At 52.7% G+C, this 16,183-nt stretch overlaps 2 protein-coding genes across 8 annotated transcripts; one reads left to right on the top strand and one right to left on the bottom strand.

Annotated features, from left to right (window-relative positions):
- Positions 1-16: 16 nt before the first annotated feature.
- ATP13A1 (ATPase 13A1) lies at positions 17-13,248 on the top strand. Of its 4 annotated transcripts, none has more exons than XM_423767.8 (26): positions 17-354; positions 1,426-1,515; positions 1,729-1,919; positions 2,233-2,305; positions 2,606-2,761; positions 2,962-3,031; positions 3,646-3,752; positions 4,334-4,463; positions 4,734-4,789; positions 5,335-5,461; positions 5,705-5,842; positions 6,064-6,184; positions 6,554-6,711; positions 7,106-7,281; positions 7,940-8,050; positions 8,597-8,722; positions 9,016-9,124; positions 9,312-9,511; positions 9,869-9,965; positions 10,371-10,552; positions 10,778-10,892; positions 11,166-11,362; positions 11,544-11,686; positions 12,220-12,331; positions 12,570-12,713; positions 12,910-13,248. In XM_423767.8, exons 1-26 carry the CDS (start codon positions 34-36, stop codon positions 13,018-13,020), a joined length of 3,561 nt encoding a protein of 1,186 aa, XP_423767.6. In that variant the 5' UTR covers positions 17-33; the 3' UTR covers positions 13,021-13,248. The 4 variants fall into 4 exon arrangements, with proteins under 4 accessions (XP_423767.6, XP_004950884.3, XP_004950882.3 ...); XM_004950827.5 differs by having other exon boundaries at positions 12,205-12,331; XM_004950825.5 differs by having other exon boundaries at positions 10,371-10,892.
- MVB12A (multivesicular body subunit 12A) lies at positions 11,439-16,129 on the bottom strand. Of its 4 annotated transcripts, none has more exons than NR_173992.1 (10): positions 16,028-16,129; positions 15,830-15,919; positions 15,630-15,726; positions 15,427-15,553; positions 15,140-15,268; positions 14,216-14,313; positions 13,933-13,997; positions 13,797-13,847; positions 12,891-13,709; positions 11,439-11,886 (listed from the first exon to the last, which is right to left on the bottom strand). NR_173992.1 is itself a non-coding variant. In NM_001397561.1 (9 exons), the coding sequence occupies exons 1-9, from the start codon at positions 16,109-16,111 to the stop codon at positions 13,647-13,649; spliced, it is 804 nt and encodes a 267-aa protein (NP_001384490.1). In that variant the 5' UTR covers positions 16,112-16,129; the 3' UTR covers positions 13,529-13,646. The 4 variants fall into 4 exon arrangements, 1 of the variants encoding a protein (NP_001384490.1); NR_173991.1 differs by having other exon boundaries at positions 11,439-11,723; NR_173993.1 differs by lacking the exon at positions 11,439-11,886 and having other exon boundaries at positions 13,529-13,709; positions 15,427-15,533.
- Between the last annotated feature and the right edge of the window lie 54 nt (positions 16,130-16,183).

The raw sequence follows: 16,183 nt of genomic DNA, 5'->3' as shown, positions 1-16,183 counted from the left end.
GAAGTGCGCCGTCTGCAGGCGGTCCCTGGGAAGATGGCGGCGGCCGGCCCGGCTCCTGGCCCCGCGGACGAGCTGGTCTCGTCGGTGACGCTGTACCGCCGGCGGCCGCGGCTCCTCCACGGCACCGTGCTGCCCTTCGTGGCGGGGCTCTACCCGGCCTGGTTGTGGCTGTGGGGGCCGCGGGTGTGGGCAGCGTGGAGGGCAGCGGCGGAGGAGGAGGAAGCGCAGGGCCCGGGCCCGGCCCCCCCCGAGGCCGCGCTGTTGGCGTTGGCCGCTATCGGTGTCGTTCATCTGCTGACGGCGCTTTCGGGGCTGTGGTCGGTGCACGCGCATTGCGCGCTCACGTGCGTTCGGGTGAGTCCCGGGCGCGGGGCCGGGCACGGCCGGGAGGGGAGGGGGGAGCCGGCGGTGCTGCACGGAGCTGTGGGTGCTCCGTCCCTGGGGGGGGGAGGGGGGTGAGGCTGTGGGTCCTTCCAACCCAACCGTGCTGTGATTCTGTGGTTTGAGGATCATTAAGGACTCTTCCAGCCCAGCCCATTCCATGGTTCTGTGATCTTTAAGGACCCTTTGTATGGCAAATAGGTATACAGATTGTAAGGTAAAAAGGTATAGGACCAGAGAGATCATTGCGTTACAAAGGAGTAATGAAATAAAGAGCTTACCTGTGTCCTGGGCTCACAGATGGGCTCCAAGAGGAGTGATCTCCAGAGAGAGATCCTTCCTCGTTGGCAGTCAGCCCTTAAATGGGGTCTGGGAGAGGTGCAGCCCGGCTCCACCCCTTCCGGTCACTCAGGTGAAATTGTGTTCACCTGTGCCCCTGCAGCTGACTCAGTGTTCGCCTCAGGTGGTCAATCAGAGGTTCAGGCCGTGATTCAACAGTTCCCATACACCCTTCCAACCCATTCCGTGGCTCTGTGATCTTTAAGGACCCTTCCAACCCATTCCATGGCTCTGTGATCTTTAAGGACCCTTCCAACCCATTCTGTGGCTCTGTGATCTTTAAAGACCCTTCCAACCCATTCCGTGGCTCTATGATCTTTAAGGACCCTTCCATCCCGAGGTGTTCTACCCTTGTGTGGCTCTTGGTGCTCAGAGCAGGGCCTGGCTGCCTTTCCCCATCAGCCCCTCCCTCTGTTGCTGAGGGACCATTGTTTGTCTGTTCTGCAGTCACTGCTGCAGCCATGTTTTACTGCCACGTGTGTCCTGACTGCCGATCAAGTATTGAGTGCAGCTCCTTTGTTGGCGGGTTCCATTTTGAGGATGGATCCTCACAATCCTCATCACAGCTCTGCAAAATAAAGCACCAAAGGACAAAGATTCCTTTGTTCTGTATGTCTTGGTGTGATCCAGCAGGGCTTCCTCTCGCTTCTCACCGAAACTGGGGCTCTGTGATCTGCTTTGTGATATGCTTGTGTTGTGTTTCAGGAACCCAGCCCTAAGAAAGCCACCTTGGCTAAAGTTGTGCCAACCCCCAATAACGGATCTGCAGAACTGGTGCCGCTCCACAGAGACCAAGTGAGTCAGAGATGCAGAGCTGCTGTTCTTTTGCTCCTTAACTGGTTTGGGAAGTGACAGCTGTAGTCAGTCACTATGGGGATGTCAAAGGTCATGCTGTGTTTCCTGTCTGTACCACAGGCAGAATCCCACAACAGTGAAGAGACGTGAGGGGTTGGGGTTTCTGTTCTTTCTGGTACGTGTTCAGCAGTTGTTTTTGTTCCCATCCTGCAGGATGAGGACGGGCAGGAGGCTCTCTCCTTTGAGTTTCAGAAAATCAAATACTCCTATGAGATAAATGGCAAGAAGCAGTTTCTTCCTGTCGCTTTCCCCGTGGAGCACCCGCTGTGTTATTACCAGAATGCCCGGGGCTATCAGGAGGACAAAGATATCCGAGCAGCTGAGAAGAAATATGGCACAAATAAGTAAGTTTTCCATGCATAGATCTCTCCTTTTCAGAGTGAGAGGATGGGAAATGATCCCAAAGCATCAGTCACCAAGCTGTGCTTTCAAATGTTTCCTCCCTGCCCTTGCTTGGCAGCTGTCAGATTTATCTTAAGGACAGGGAACGGGAGATGGAAACAATTAAATGCAGGAAATAATGGAAAGAAAGAGGTGGGTGGTCTCTGGGTGTTGTGACACAGGGGCTGCAGGTGGCTCTGGGTTGGGCTTTTCTTGAGAGCACGGAACTTTTAGGTTAATGAGGATTGAATTAGTATTAATTGTTTGTTTCCCCAGGGCTGAGATGGTGGTGCCGGAATTCTTGGAGCTTTTTAAAGAAAGAGCTACAGCGCCGTTCTTCGTCTTCCAGGTAAAGCAGACAGACAGAAGGACCTGCAAATACGTTGTTCTGCCACAAAAGGAGAGAACTCCTTGCGGGTTTGGGTGGCAGAATCACTTTTCTTAAATCTAAAGCTGTGACAATGACTTATTTCACTGCTGAGGGAGCGATCCCCTTTCTGCCTAACGAGTTCCCGCGATCTGCTGTGGTTTTTCTCAGCTTAATGCAACAAAATGCATACTCAGTTAGGTGAGAAAGATGCCTGGAAATGGAAGGCTTTTGCTTTCTGAGCGAGATGAGAGCAATTTGTGCGCTGTGTTCTCCCTGCAGGTGTTCTGTGTGGGTTTGTGGTGCCTGGATGAGTACTGGTACTACAGCGTCTTCACCCTCTCCATGTTGGTTGCGTTTGAGGCTTCCCTGGTCCAGCAGCAAATGAGGAACATGTCTGAGATCCAAAAAATGGGCAACAAGCCATACATGATCCAGGTAACCCCAATCAGAGGGGAAATAGTCACGGGCACAGTGCCTGAAGAATTGTTCCTGGGCAGCGCTGGAGGTTTGGATGTGGCTGTTACTGGAATTGCTGTTTGTTTTTCTCATCTTTGTCCTTTTCAGATGACACCGACGCAAGCAGGACTTGTCAAAACGCCTTTTTCTCTTTCTATTTTTTAATTATTTTTCTACAGGTCTACCGAAATCGGAAGTGGAGACCCATTTCCAGCGATGAGATCATCCCGGGGGATATCGTCTCCATCGGTAATGCTTCATGTGATCCAAAGTTGGTTTCAAACTGCGCTCCTTCTGACGCGTGAAGTGGCATTCAGTGAAATCACACCGTGTAAAAATACCAAAAATCGCTCCTGGTTGGGTGCTTCTGAGGGCTTTGGTTCATCCGTGTCACAGTTGAGGGTTGTAAGATTTGGTCTCTTCTTATTGTCCTGAAGAAGGGTAATTCTCTAGATAAATGGTGTTCTCCCTCCACTTAGGATGGGGAAGATGAAGAGTTTCCTTCCTGCTGACAATACCTCCCTGTGAAGGAAGGGGGGAGGAAGGGCAGGGCTCTGTCTCACCTGTGCTTCCCTTTTGAAGGTTCTCTTTCCCCATGGTGTGTTCCCCATCTTTGAAGTGTCAGTAGGAACAAAACAATTTGAATTGGGAACTTTTCTGGTCTCACCAGAGGCCAAATAACCTTCATGGTTCTCAGCACCGCTAAGCCATGGAGTCAGGGGATAGAGTTGGCAGCCCATGGGTGATTCAGACCTTTAGGAACCTTCTGTATCTCAGCTAAATGGTGGGAGAGCCATTCCCTTCCAGACATCCACACATCGCTTCTGCCTCTTAGCTTCTGAGTTTTAATGTCTTAATGGCAGGCCGATCCCCTCATGAAAACCTCGTGCCATGTGATGTGCTGCTCCTACGTGGAAGGTGCATTGTGGACGAAGCTATGCTGACAGGAGAGTCTGTGCCACAGATGAAGGTCTGTGTGAAATAAATTCTCTGTTGTCCTGCTTGGAAAGTAGAAATATTGAAGGCGCTGCAGTCAGTCGCACATGTCAGTCTCTTTGTGTGAATGCTGGCATAAGCAGCCTGGCCTGCTTGTTATCATCTCCCTGTCAGCAATGGATGATCTCTGGTAAATGAGAACAGGATGCCTGCTTGGTCTGGCTGCGTCTCCAGCCTTGGAGGCAGAACTATGAGAGCATGGCGTTGCCCTCCCACGCATTCCCCTGTCTGAATTCTTCTGGTTGCGTAGAGGTGGGAGGAATAAGTGTAAAGCACTTCAAAACCCTTCCTGGTGCACAGGGAGGGGATGTAGAGATGATAAAGTAGTGATCTCAGAGCCTCCCTCACTGAACTCAGTGAGTCAAGGGGGAACTGCATCCCCCACACTGGAATGTCTGGCTCCAAATCCAGAGCACGTTAATTCCTGGGTTCACCTCGGGCTGCTTTTAGCTGGAGTGAAGCTGAGAGCACCTCATGTGAGGTATGAAAAGAGAGGAATGCTCCACATTTACTTGTCAGTAGCAGTGAGCCTGAGAGCTGAGCATTGTCCTGCAGGAACCCGTGGAGGACCTCAGCCCAGAGCACGTGTTGGACATGCAGACGGATGCCCGGCTGCACATCATATTTGGTGGAACGAAGGTGGTGCAGCACATCCCACCCCAGAAAGCCAGCACGGGACTGAAACGTACGTACCCATGCAAATTTCCTCTGTGAGAGGGCATGAAATGCTTGTGGATTAATTTCACGGGGCTCAGTGCAACTTTTGGAGGCAGTTATTGAATTGCGCTCCTCAGCCTCATGCACCACAATGGTGAGATTGCTGTTAGTTCTTCCTCAAGTTGACGTGTCCCCTTGAAAGTGAGAGGAGGGCAAAGCTTTGAGCATAATTTCTCTGTGATAAGCCCCCACAAGACATGCAGTAAGCTCATGGCCTTCCTTCCTGCTCCCATTCCAGCTGTTGACAACGGATGCGTGGCGTACGCTCTGAGGACCGGCTTCAACACATCTCAGGTAAGATGTGCATGTGCCTGCTCACCTCTGTCAGCGCCCTCATGGTATTCATTCAGTGCTTTTAGTAGTGATAGAACAGTGGGGATGGAAATGGGGGCATCATCATGATGTGGGTGGGAGAGGAACAAAGGCAGCGTGCCAGAGGAGCAAGGTGGTGTGCGGTGCGGGAGCGTGGGAGCCAGGTTTGAGGGTTCAGGCTTTGTATCTAAATTTAAGCTCCACATATTTTGTGTTTATGGTCAGAAAAGGGTAATTGGAGCGCGTTCACAAGGGCTGCAGTTGCCAACATGAGATTTTCCTTTTTGGAAGTCAATAGAAAACATAAGGATCCTTATAAGCAATGGTGAAGAGGGACCGAAGAATGGGTTTGGTGTGTTGACAGATCAGTGGGGTGGGGGGCTGAAGGTCGCTGGTTGTTTGGATGGTTACAGAGCTGGGACCAAAACACCGGAGTGTGATTTTTAAAACTGGGTTTTGCACACGTTTTTAACAAAGCAGTGCATGCTGCAGAGTTGGCTTCTTGCACTGAAGGCTGTTCTTCTCAGGGGAAATTGCTACGTACAATCCTCTTTGGGGTGAAGAGAGTGACAGCTAATAACTTAGAGACCTTCATTTTCATCCTCTTCCTGCTGGTCTTTGCTGTTGCTGCTGCATCGTACGTCTGGATAGAAGGTGAGCTTCTTCCTTGCCTCTTCCAGCTCCCTGCACAGGACCTGGCCAGAGCTGTGGGAAAGGCAGTTGTAATTTCTGAGAGTGTAGCTGGGTTAGGCAGCTCCAGTTTTCAGGATAGGGCCCACACTGCATTCTGGCTGCTTTTCTTGCCCTCCCACAGCTCCTCCTAGGTAGGTGTGTTTCTCTGGGGCACTGCTCTTAGTTCTGTGGGGCAGGAGGTACAGGACTTCTCTTGCCCCACAGGCACCAAGGATCCCAGCAGGAATCGCTACAAGCTTTTCCTTGAGTGTACGTTAATACTGACGTCTGTTGTTCCACCTGAACTTCCCATTGAGCTCTCTCTGGCCGTCAACACCTCCCTCATCGCTTTGGCCAAACTCTGTGAGTACCAAACGAAGGCAGAAACAATGGGAATTCACCATCTTCAGTGCGGGATGGCTTTGCTGCCAAATTGGTTTTAAACACCACAGAAATTCAGAGTGGGGAGCTCGTTGACTCCGAGTGCTGCACTGATACCTTTTGCCTTGTGTTGAAAAGCCACCGAGCTCTCCCTGCTTTGTGCCAGCAGACCTGTAACAGAATTTCCCTCTTCTCCCTCCAAGATGTGTACTGCACAGAGCCCTTCCGCATCCCTTTTGCGGGCAAAGTGGAGGTTTGCTGCTTTGACAAAACCGGCACGCTGACCAGCGACCACCTGGTGGTGAGAGGAGTGGCTGGGCTCAGGTGGGTGTGGGGGACGGAGAAAAAGACTTGCTGAATTTAATCATCTTGGCTTCCTTCTTAGTTTCTGCAGTGCTTGGAACAGGGAGATCTCTCGCCCTTTTATTGCATAGCTGTTTAAACGTGTTAATTCAGGCTCTTTTTTTGGAGTGCTCTGCTCAAATCTGCTCTGTAGAAGTGACTGAAACGATGGGCATTGGCCAACAGAGCCAGGCTTCCCACAGCTGTCACCTTGCCATAAGCAGCTCCACTGTTTACCATCACAGAATATGAATTTTAGGGGGGGAAGACTGGGCTGGGAAAAATCCCCAGATCTGTTTCAGAGCATTGGAACAGGGCTGATAACACGGGCGGTCTTCTTTTGTGCCGCAGGGATGGGAAGGAAGTGACGCCCGTCTCTGACATTCCTATAGAAACCCACCGAGCCATCGCTACGTGCCACTCGCTCGTGCAGTTGGATGATGGGACGTTGGTGGGGGATCCGTTGGAGAAGGCGATGCTGATGGCGGTGGACTGGACCCTGACCAAAGGTAAAATCTTTATGCGTTTGGGGAGGATGGATGGTGGTAACGCTGTTGTCAGATCTGAGCGTAGAATTACCTGATCTACAGCCACTTCCCACGACTCGTGCCGGCATCTTGCAAATAGAGAATCTTAGCTGTGTGCCCCCACATTTGGGGCAGCAGAAATCCTCATGCTGCAAATTTAGGGGACAGTGAATAGCAAAAATCCGTTCTCAGGGCTGTGGGCATTCCCATCTGCCACGGCACGCTCTGGTTGGTGCCTTTAATTTTGATTGCTCTCCATGCAATGGGGGTGGGATGCAGATTGGAGTGGTGGAAACGTGATCGTGACCTGAAGGGGAGGGATGTTGCTTCTGCTACCGAGAAACCTTTCAGGATTTCCTGATCTCTTTGTTTCCAGATGAGAAAGTTTTCCCCAGAAGTATTAAAACTCAGGGACTGAAAATTCACCAGCGCTTTCATTTTGCCAGTGCCCTGAAAAGAATGTCTGTCTTGGCATCGTACGAGAAGATCGGCGCTGCTGATCTCTGTTACATTGCAGCTGTGAAAGGGGCTCCGGAGACGCTGCACAAAATGGTGAGCGCAGCTCTCCAGGACGCTGAGGGCCTTCTGTGGCACGTGGGCTCGTGCCCTCACACCTCGCTTTGAACCCACCAAGTCTGGAAACTGGATGCAGGATTGTGGGGGGTTTTTGTCCTGGAAGCTGGATTCAGGATGTAGAGAGTTTGTCCTAGAACTTGGATGTGGGGATTCTGTCCTAGAACCCGGATTCAGGACATGGGGATTTTTGTCCTGGAACCCAGAGGCAAGACAGAGGGATCTTGTCTTAGAACCCTGATGCAGGACATGGGGATTTTACCCTAATAGCTGGATGTGGAACAAAGGGATTTTATCCTGGAACCTGGGGTTGGGATGAGGGGATTTTGTCCTGGAACCCAGATGGAGGATGTGGGAATTTCACCCTATAACCTGGGTTCAGGACACGGGGATTTTGTCCTGGAAAGAGCATACCTTGAACCCAAACCCCACTGGGGGGGAATTCCAGCCTAACCCCAATTCAATGTGGGGGTTCTGCTCTGCTTGTACCCCGTGCCTTCTGCTTGACAGAACTGGTTCCTCCACTTTTGCTCTTGTTTGAACAGGACCCCCCCCCCACCATATTTAATGTGAAATACCGGAACATTCTACATCTTCGGGACGATATTAATGTGACTTTTCCCCACACCTTCTCCAGTTATCTCAGTGCCCAAGCAACTACAACGCTGTGCACACTGAAATCTCGCATGAGGGGGCACGAGTGCTGGCCCTGGGCTACAAGGAACTGGGGCACCTCACTCACCAGCAGGTATGCTTTCTTTTTCAACCTTGAGAAAAAAAAAATGGAGCTTAAATCCTTCTGTCTCTTAAAGGAAAACAGAGATGGCACGAGCTTGGTTGTGGAAGAGTTTGTTGGGGGGGGGTGTCTTTGGGTTTGTGGATGCCCAAACTTGTGATAACTGTTGATTTTTACAATTTGGGCCTTCTGGGAAGAGCGTGGCCTCAGTGAGGTGCTCCCAATTATATCTTCACCGAGTAGTACTTCTGCTTTCCTGTCTGTAAAGCAACAGCTCTTCCCTTGTGGAAGCCCAGCGCTGAACTTCTTACCTGCAAACCTCCTATTAGATGGGGATGAGTGTGCACAACACTTTTCAGGGCCATCACTGGAGCTTTACCTCCAAGAGAGGTCTTCCTTGTAGAGCAGCTGAGGATGAGCTGGAGTTGCTTTGCACTTCTCAGAGCACAGATTTTCTTCCAAATGATGCTTTCATTGCAAAGAAGCACCCATCAGCAGACAAGACAGCTGTGGTGAAGCATCGGGCAGTGCTCCAGTTTTCCCCATTTGCTGTGGCAGGTGCGAGAGATGAAGCGTGAAGCTCTAGAGTGCGACCTTCGCTTTGCTGGCTTCATTGTGGTTTCCTGCCCTCTCAAAACGGACTCCAGGTCCGTCATCAGGGAGATCCAGAACGCGTCGCACCACGTAAGCATCGCGGGCAGCAGCATCCTGGCCTTGCTGGCAGCCATAGCTCTGGGGATGTGGAATTTCAGTGCCTTTGGAGCGAAGGCAAAGGGTTCCCTGTGATGAAGGAAGGGAAGCAGCGCGGATGTGGTGTTATTTTTGCAATGGGATTTGCTGTGGCCTGGAGAAAAAGCCTTTCTTGAAGGTGCTGCACTGAGCTTCACCTCATAGGAAACATCTCCAGCATCCCTGCTGGGCAGAACTCTTTGCAGTGCCCCCAGAACTGACGCTGACCTCTTGTGCTTTCCCCTCAGGTAGTGATGATAACAGGAGACAACCCTCTGACTGCCTGCCACGTGGCCAGGGAGCTGCACTTCCTCCAGAGGGAACATACTCTGATTCTGCAGCCTCCTGCCAGCAAAGGTGACTGATTTCACGCAGCAATGGCTTCGGCAGCCAAATCCCTCCTAGAACACTGCAGCCCCGTACTACGAGCATGGCTGCTTGATGCTCATAATGAAAAGGGCTCATTTGCTTTCCAGAGTCTGAGATAACCCTCTGTCCTCTGAACCTCTCTGTGTTAGGATACGATGAGAGCTTCTCTTTGCAGATTCCACCTGGCAGTGGCAGTCCATCAATGGTTCCATCGTGTTCCCCATTTTGCCCTCCTCCCTGCGGGAGCTGACGCAGCACTACGACCTCTGTGTGACAGGAGAAGGTCTCTCTCACCTGCAGGCTCTGAACAGACAGCAGCTGCTGCGGCTCATACCGCACATCCAAGTGTTTGCCAGAGTGGTACCAAAGCAGAAGGTGAGAGATGTTGATAAAACCCAAATTTTGCTGGTTTGCCAACGGAGCTCATCTGGTGCACGACAGCAGCAGCGTCTCTCATGATTAATGCTAAAGCTGTTATAAGCCAACGAGCAAAACCTCTCATGCTCTCCAAGCCAGCTGGCAGCAAGAAACAGAGCTCAGGATGTGTGTTGTCATTATCCTGAACACGCTGGCTCATTTAGCTCCACGTTCCTAAAATTAAGACCTAGGGTGAACCTTTTGGAGTGTGGCTCGGAAGCCAGTTGAGTTCCCACCGCACAGCAGTGCTCGGCCAAGGCGCGTCGCCCAGCTCAGCTGCTCTGCCAATTCTCACCACGCAGTTCTTTTTGGCAGGAGTTTGTGATCACTACTTTGAAGAGCCTGGGCTACGTCACGCTGATGTGCGGGGATGGGACCAACGATGTCGGAGCTCTGAAACACGCGGATGTAGGTGAGTGTACTGCAGGACATCCATGTGAGTGCCACTGAGTTTGGTGGCAGTTTCTACACACGAAACCAACATTAATTTCTCTTGTTCTGGGGCTGGTATTGATCCGACCAACATCATTTAGGGGCAGAAAGCTAGATAAAGGATCTCTGTGCTGGTGGAATACCCACTGTGCACGTACAAGCAGGCAGTGGGAGTTGGCTGCAAACACATCTTTATGGAAGAGAGATTCTTCCTAATTTTTCTCTTCTCAAAGCTTTTTTATTTCAGCCAGCGTAAGAGGCCTGCAGTCACTCCACAACTAGCTGCACATGTAGATCACCATCAGGATTCCTGTTTGGTGCAAGCACTTTGCCAGCAAAGGAAGCGCAGCGTTCTGCCTCACAGATCACGTTTTGGTTATTTCAGGAGTGGCTTTGCTGGCCAACGCTCCCGAGAGATTGCCCGAGAGGAAGAAGAGGCCTCGGGATGGTCCCACTGACCTCAGGCCCACCACAGCGCCACTGGGGAGCGGGACGGTGAAGCCCACGTCACGTGGTGCCAAGCACAGAGTCATGTCCCAGCGAGAGGAGCAGCTGGCCATGCAGAGGGTCAGTAATGAGACGTCAAAAATTCCACTAGTTGTCATCACTCTTCATTCCTTCTTGGGTGTACTGCTGGTTCATCCAGACTGGGGATGGGGAAAAGCAGCTTCTTGCCTTACTAGAATTCCCAAAGCTGTGCCGCAAGCACAGGGACGTCTCTTTGCCTTGGAAGGGAGAGGGGAGGGTAGCACTGTGAAGGCGTGCAACGTGCCCTTCTCTTCTGCCCTGCAGGAGCGGATCAGTCAGGTGCTGAAGGATTTGGAAGAGGACCGCGTGCCAGTGGTGAAGCTGGGTGATGCCAGCATTGCAGCCCCCTTCACCTCCAAGCTCTCCTCTATCCAGTGCAGTAAGTGTAGGGGGGAGCTGAGTTCACGGTGCGCATCTCTGCACGTCCCCATTCCTCGATGGGATTGAGGAATAAGCAACGGTGGGAGGTATGGGGTGGTGAGAAACGCTCCCACGCTGACAACTTTGCCTGTTTGCATGGTGATGGGGTCTCCCACGGGGGGGGGAATGCTCTGTGCTGATCCTCCCTATGTACTGCTTCAGAGGAGGGCTGAGGCACAAAGCCCCTAAAGCTCTTCTGTTCCACTTCCAACCGATTCCACTTCCTCCTCAGTCTGCCACGTGATCAAGCAAGGTCGCTGCACGCTCGTGACAACACTCCAGATGTTCAAGATCCTCGCCCTGAACGCCCTGATCCTGGCCTACAGCCAGAGCGTCCTCTACTTGGAAGGGGTGAAGTTCAGCGACTTCCAGGCCACGCTGCAGGGGCTGCTGCTGGCTGGCTGCTTCCTTTTCATCTCCAGGTCAAAGGTACGGGGAAGGCAGTGCACTGGGACAGCACCCGGTCTGTGTTTCTCATATCAGGACTACTGCAAGAGTGCCCCTCTCCAAAATGAAGCTGTTTTAATTAACAAACAAACCCAGAGTGGTGGAAAACTGCATGGAGAGGTCTGCACCGCTGTAGCCAACCCCGCTTGCTTTTTGCTCCCAGCCTTTGAAGACTCTGTCCAAGGAGCGCCCGCTGCCGAACATCTTCAACCTCTACACGGTGCTGACAGTGCTGCTGCAGTTCCTGGTGCATTTCCTCAGCCTCGTTTACCTGTACCACGGTGCCCAGGTGCGCAGTGGTTCCAAGTAAGTGTCCCTTCCTCCAGCACAGGAGCAGCTCATCCTAGAGCCATTAAGGTTAGAAAAGTTATTAGTTACAAGAAAGTTATAATAAATTAGAAAAGGCCTCTTAAGATCATCAGCCATCGCCCCACGTTCCCATGTGCCACATCTCTGCCGTTTTCAAAGGAGGAGAGTGGAGAAAGCCATCACATGCTGCTCTTTCTCTGGGAAAAAAAAAAATAACACCAATGGAGACACTGCTGGAAAGCCTTCTTAAAATATATATATTTCTTTCCACTTGATTTTTGATCTGTGGCCAAGAGTTCCCTACTTCAGCAGGAGGGGTTGGACAGACGACCTCCAGCAGTTCCTCCCAACCCCTCCAGTTCTGCCATTCCCACAAGCTGTGCTTGCAGCAGCGTGCTATGAAAGCAGAGCGCAGTTGCCCAGCTTAATTTGTGCATAATACCAATCAGTTTGAGGGTGGGGGGGGGGGGGTTGGGGGAAAGCTTTGCTCCTGGTGATCCCGCTGATCTCTCCAGCTCTGCTCTCTTTAGAAGGGAAGAGTTTGTGGATCTGTACAAGGAGTTTGAGCCCAGCCTCGTGAACAGCACCGTGTACATCATGTCGATGGCGATGCAGATGGCCACATTTGCTATCAACTACAAGGCAAGCCATGCTTCGGTCACATCCAGAGGAACAATTGTGCCACTCAGACACACTCAAACAAAGCACTGCACCTCTCTAATCACAGCCTACAGGTTGCTCAGTGCTCTGCAGAGAAAAGCTCCCACTTTTGGCTCAAGTTGGATCAAGCTGTGTGCCCCATACTCCTCCTCATCCCCTAGCCTGAATGTTCTGTGAGCACAGCAGTGCCTGCTGACAGTTCCTCCCCACTGCGTTTCAGGGCCATCCCTTCATGGAGAGCCTGCAGGAGAACAAACCGCTGCTGTGGAGTATCATCCTCTCAGGGTTGGCCATCGTGGGGCTGCTCACGGGTTCGTCGCCTGAGTTCAACGAACAATTTGGGCTGGTGGAAATCCCTACTGAGGTGAGCGTGCCGTGCTTCGCTGTGCTCCCCCCTAAAGGCTGTCCTCCCAACATTAAGGCTCTGACAGGCAGCAGGCAATAGCTTTAAGTAGAGCATGCAGAGCAGCAGCAGCTACAGAGGTTCACTGCTCAGCACCTGTTTTAGGTTTTGTGCAATGGGGGGAGGATGGGTGCTCACCGTTGCGTTTGTTTCCCAGTTCAAGATCGTCATCACGGAGGTGCTGCTGGCAGACTTCTTCCTTGCCTTGTTGGCAGACCGCATCCTTCAGTTCCTGCTGGGGAGAGCAAAACTCAAAGTGCCTTCGTGAACACAGCGCCAGGGCCCTGCGGGGGGCACCCCAGAAATCATCCCTATGATTTGAGAGCAACTCTTGAGCTCCAGGGAGTTTCCTCCCATCTCACGTGGAAATCACCTCTGTGAAATGACTTTTTGGTGTTCCCAGGATGCAGCGCCCGGTGGGAGTTTTGTACTGCCCCACTCCAGGAGACGTTTACAGAATTTGGTAACTAAAAATCAAGCCCGATGTATTTTGAAATGTGGCTGGGACTTCCTTTGTGATGTTTTTAATGGGGAGTATACATTGAAGGGAAGATTAGGCTGAAAGGTGGCACCAGAAACACTAACATCCGACAGGAGCCGATGTTCAGAGTAGAGCTGCGGTGTTGTCAAAGCACGGGAGAAGAAACACCGCCATAAACACACCCATACCGCCCCACACTTCCACCCCTCTCTGCCCCACACTTCAAATCACAGAAGCAACAGCACCAGGAACTCCTCCATCGCAGCCGCACATCCCAAAACCATTACGAAAATACTTTGGCAGGCGATGAGAGAAACGCCTTTATTGTCGTCCCTCAGCACTTCCTGTAATTGGATCTTAATTAGGGAGGGAGCGTGGGTCAGCGCTTCACGTCCTCACAGCACTGAGTGGTGTCAGCAAATGGAGGGAGGGAGGCGAGCGGCTGCCGTCCGTTCCACTACAAAAGTGTAGTTGTACTGGAAACAATCAGAGAAAAACAGTGGGATTTGGGAAATGGGAAGCATTGCCACCACTCACCCCAAGAAGATGAGGTGTTTACTTACCTCTTTCTCAATGTCAGCGAGCGATTTGACAGTCAGGTCAGTGAGGATGGCCTGAAATTAAATGGGTTTTAGTGAAGAGCAGCTCTGAGGTGGGATGGGGAACAAAAGCGTGGCTGCAGCTTGAAGGGACACTCACACTGCTGTCGGATTTGGGACTGCGCTCGAATTTGGGGTGTAGTGTGAAAGGGACTCCATCCATCGCTGAAAAGAAAAGAGGCAGAGATTTTAATAGCAACAAAGGAGCCACCCTGAAATGGAGCACTGCGTTGAGCAGGCGAGGGCTTTCAGGAAAGGAGAAAGAAGTCTCACTGAGAGAAAGCTCTACGATTTTATCTGGGTTCCAGTGTTTAAAGGGAACAGAACTCCTTCAGCAGGGGCATGTTGCTTTGTGCAGCTTTATGGTACAGAGGAGTGGGTACCTGAGAGGTTGTAGATGCTGGAGCCATCATCAGCTGAGTTGTGCAGTGTGAACGATGCATGCCTGGAGCCAGACTGAGCCACGGGCTTCCCTGGTGCCCTACAGAATCAGTATGGAATGAAAGATCCACAGGGGCTGAAGGGACCTCTGGAGCTCCCTCAGTCTGACTTCCCCTAAAGCAGTTCCCTACAGCACAGTGCCCAGGGTCACATCCCAGTAGGTCCGAATCTCTCTATGGAAGGACAACCCACCACCTCTCTGGGCAGCTGTGCCAGGGATCTGCTACCCTCACCACACAACTTTTCTCTCCTGTTCAGGTGGAAAGCTCCGGTCTGTGCCCCCGTCCCATCACTGGGCACAACCAAATGCAGCCCAGCCCCATCCTCCTGTCTCCTACCCTTCAGATATTGAGCAGTACTGATCACATCCCTTCTCAGCCTTCTCCTCCCCAGCTGCACAGCCCCAGGGTTCTCAGTCTGTCCCCATCAGGAGGTGCTCCTGGCCCCCACCATCTCTGCACCCTCTGCTGGGCTCAGTTCCCCATCATCCCTGAACTGGGGAGCCCAGCACTGGGCCTACTGCTCCAGATGGAGCCTCCCCAGGGCAGAGCAGAGGAGGGGAGGAGCAGCTCCCTCACCCTGCTGGCCACACTCTGGGCAATGCACTCCAGGATCCCATTGGCCTTCTTGGCCACCAGGACTCCTCAGGTCCTTCCCCACAGAGCTCTTTCCCATCAGGTCAGCCCCAATTCAGACTGTTTTCTTGCAGCTGTTTCTCCCCAGGTGCCCCTCATTTGGACACTGCTAATTGTATCAGCACACAGCTGACCCTCATTAACAGGTAATGAGCCACAAAGCCTTAACAGCATGCAGCAGCACCTGCTCCCAGCTCCAGGTAGGAGTAGATGAGGTCGATGTATACGTACTGCTGTTCAGAGTCGGCCAACGAGAGCTGCTTCAGCCCCAGGCTGACTGTCCTGGGCTTGGGGACAGGAGGAGGGCTGCATTGGGGAAGGGCTCCTTTCTTACACCAGATGGCAAAGCTACCGATTTCCCTAGGAGAAGAAGATGGTTAAAAACAACTAAAATGGGGAACTGAACATTTTGGAACAGGAAAACAGGAGGAAGCGGAAAATAGGGCCAAATGGCAGCAGGTAGCCCATTATTTGTGCATTCATTTTGTGTTTTGGGAGAAGTCAGTTTCTTCCCTTACCCGATCTTCATGTACTGAGGCACAGCTCTGCTCTTCCCACTCAGTTTGATGTCAAACACGGCCGTCTCAGCAGCCCCACGGGGCTGCAGCCTCACATAGAGCCGCTTCTTACGGGACACACCCGAACCTGCGGGGGTGAAGGAGGAGCCAGAAGCGGGGACCGAGCTCTGCCAGCCCCGCAGCTCCTTCCCAACGGCACTTACGAGGCTCTGGGAACTCGGGGGCACGGCTGTAGCCCGCGGGTTGCGGATTTCGATCGCTCAGCACCTGGACATCGGTCACCACAGGCCCGGCCGAGCCCTGCGTGGGCCCAGAGCTCAGGGTGGGCCCCGGGATCGGGCTCAGACCCCGGGAGGGTCCCCGGGATCGCCCCACCGCCCTATTTCCCCCAGTTCCACCGTACCGGAGCTGCGGTGCTCACACACAGGTACCCGCCCTTGTGTCCGAAGCCTTTGCCCAGGTTGGCCGCGCTGCCCTCAACGCTGGTGGTGATCTGTGGGGTGCGCAGAGGGTGAGGCCGGGCCGCACCGGAGCCTCCCCTCGAACTGCAGCCTCATCCTCGTCTTGCAGCCTCCCGTCGGGCCGCAGCTTCCCCTCATACCACGCTCCAGCCCGCTGGAGCCGACTCGGGCCCCGCCGCCCAGCCCACACCGCTCAGCGGAGCCGCTTCCTCCTCCGCCGCCATGACGGCCACCTCCCCGCTGAGGTAAAAGGGGCGGACCGCCACCACAGCTCTCCTCGCTCGGCTATTGGCTGA

The sequence above is a fragment of the Gallus gallus genome, chromosome 30 (assembly GCF_016699485.2).
Source record: "Gallus gallus isolate bGalGal1 chromosome 30, bGalGal1.mat.broiler.GRCg7b, whole genome shotgun sequence".
Classification (NCBI taxonomy): domain Eukaryota; kingdom Metazoa; phylum Chordata; class Aves; order Galliformes; family Phasianidae; genus Gallus; species Gallus gallus.
Note: the sequence above shows the minus strand (reverse complement) of the source record. Positions and strands in the feature narration are given on the sequence as shown.

What these genes read in the sequence shown, in the direction of transcription:
- ATP13A1 (XM_004950824.5), top strand. Translation starts at nt 34, where the DNA reads ATGGCGGCGGCCGGCCCGGCTCCTGGCCCCGCGGACGAGCTGGTCTCG. An exon ending in CGGAGACGCTGCACAAAATG is followed by an intron (nt 7,282 to 7,939) that starts GTGAGCGCAGCT and finishes CACCTTCTCCAG; the next exon opens with TTATCTCAGTGCCCAAGCAA. An exon ending in GCAGCCTCCTGCCAGCAAAG is followed by an intron (nt 9,125 to 9,311) that starts GTGACTGATTTC and finishes TTCTCTTTGCAG; the next exon opens with ATTCCACCTGGCAGTGGCAG.
- MVB12A (NM_001397561.1), bottom strand. Translation starts at nt 16,111, where the DNA reads ATGGCGGCGGAGGAGGAAGCGGCTCCGCTGAGCGGTGTGGGCTGGGCG. An exon ending in CTCCAGCGGGCTGGAGCGTG is followed by an intron (nt 15,920 to 16,027) that starts GTATGAGGGGAA and finishes CGCACCCCACAG; the next exon opens with ATCACCACCAGCGTTGAGGG. An exon ending in CCCCGAGTTCCCAGAGCCTC is followed by an intron (nt 15,554 to 15,629) that starts GTAAGTGCCGTT and finishes TCACCCCCGCAG; the next exon opens with GTTCGGGTGTGTCCCGTAAG.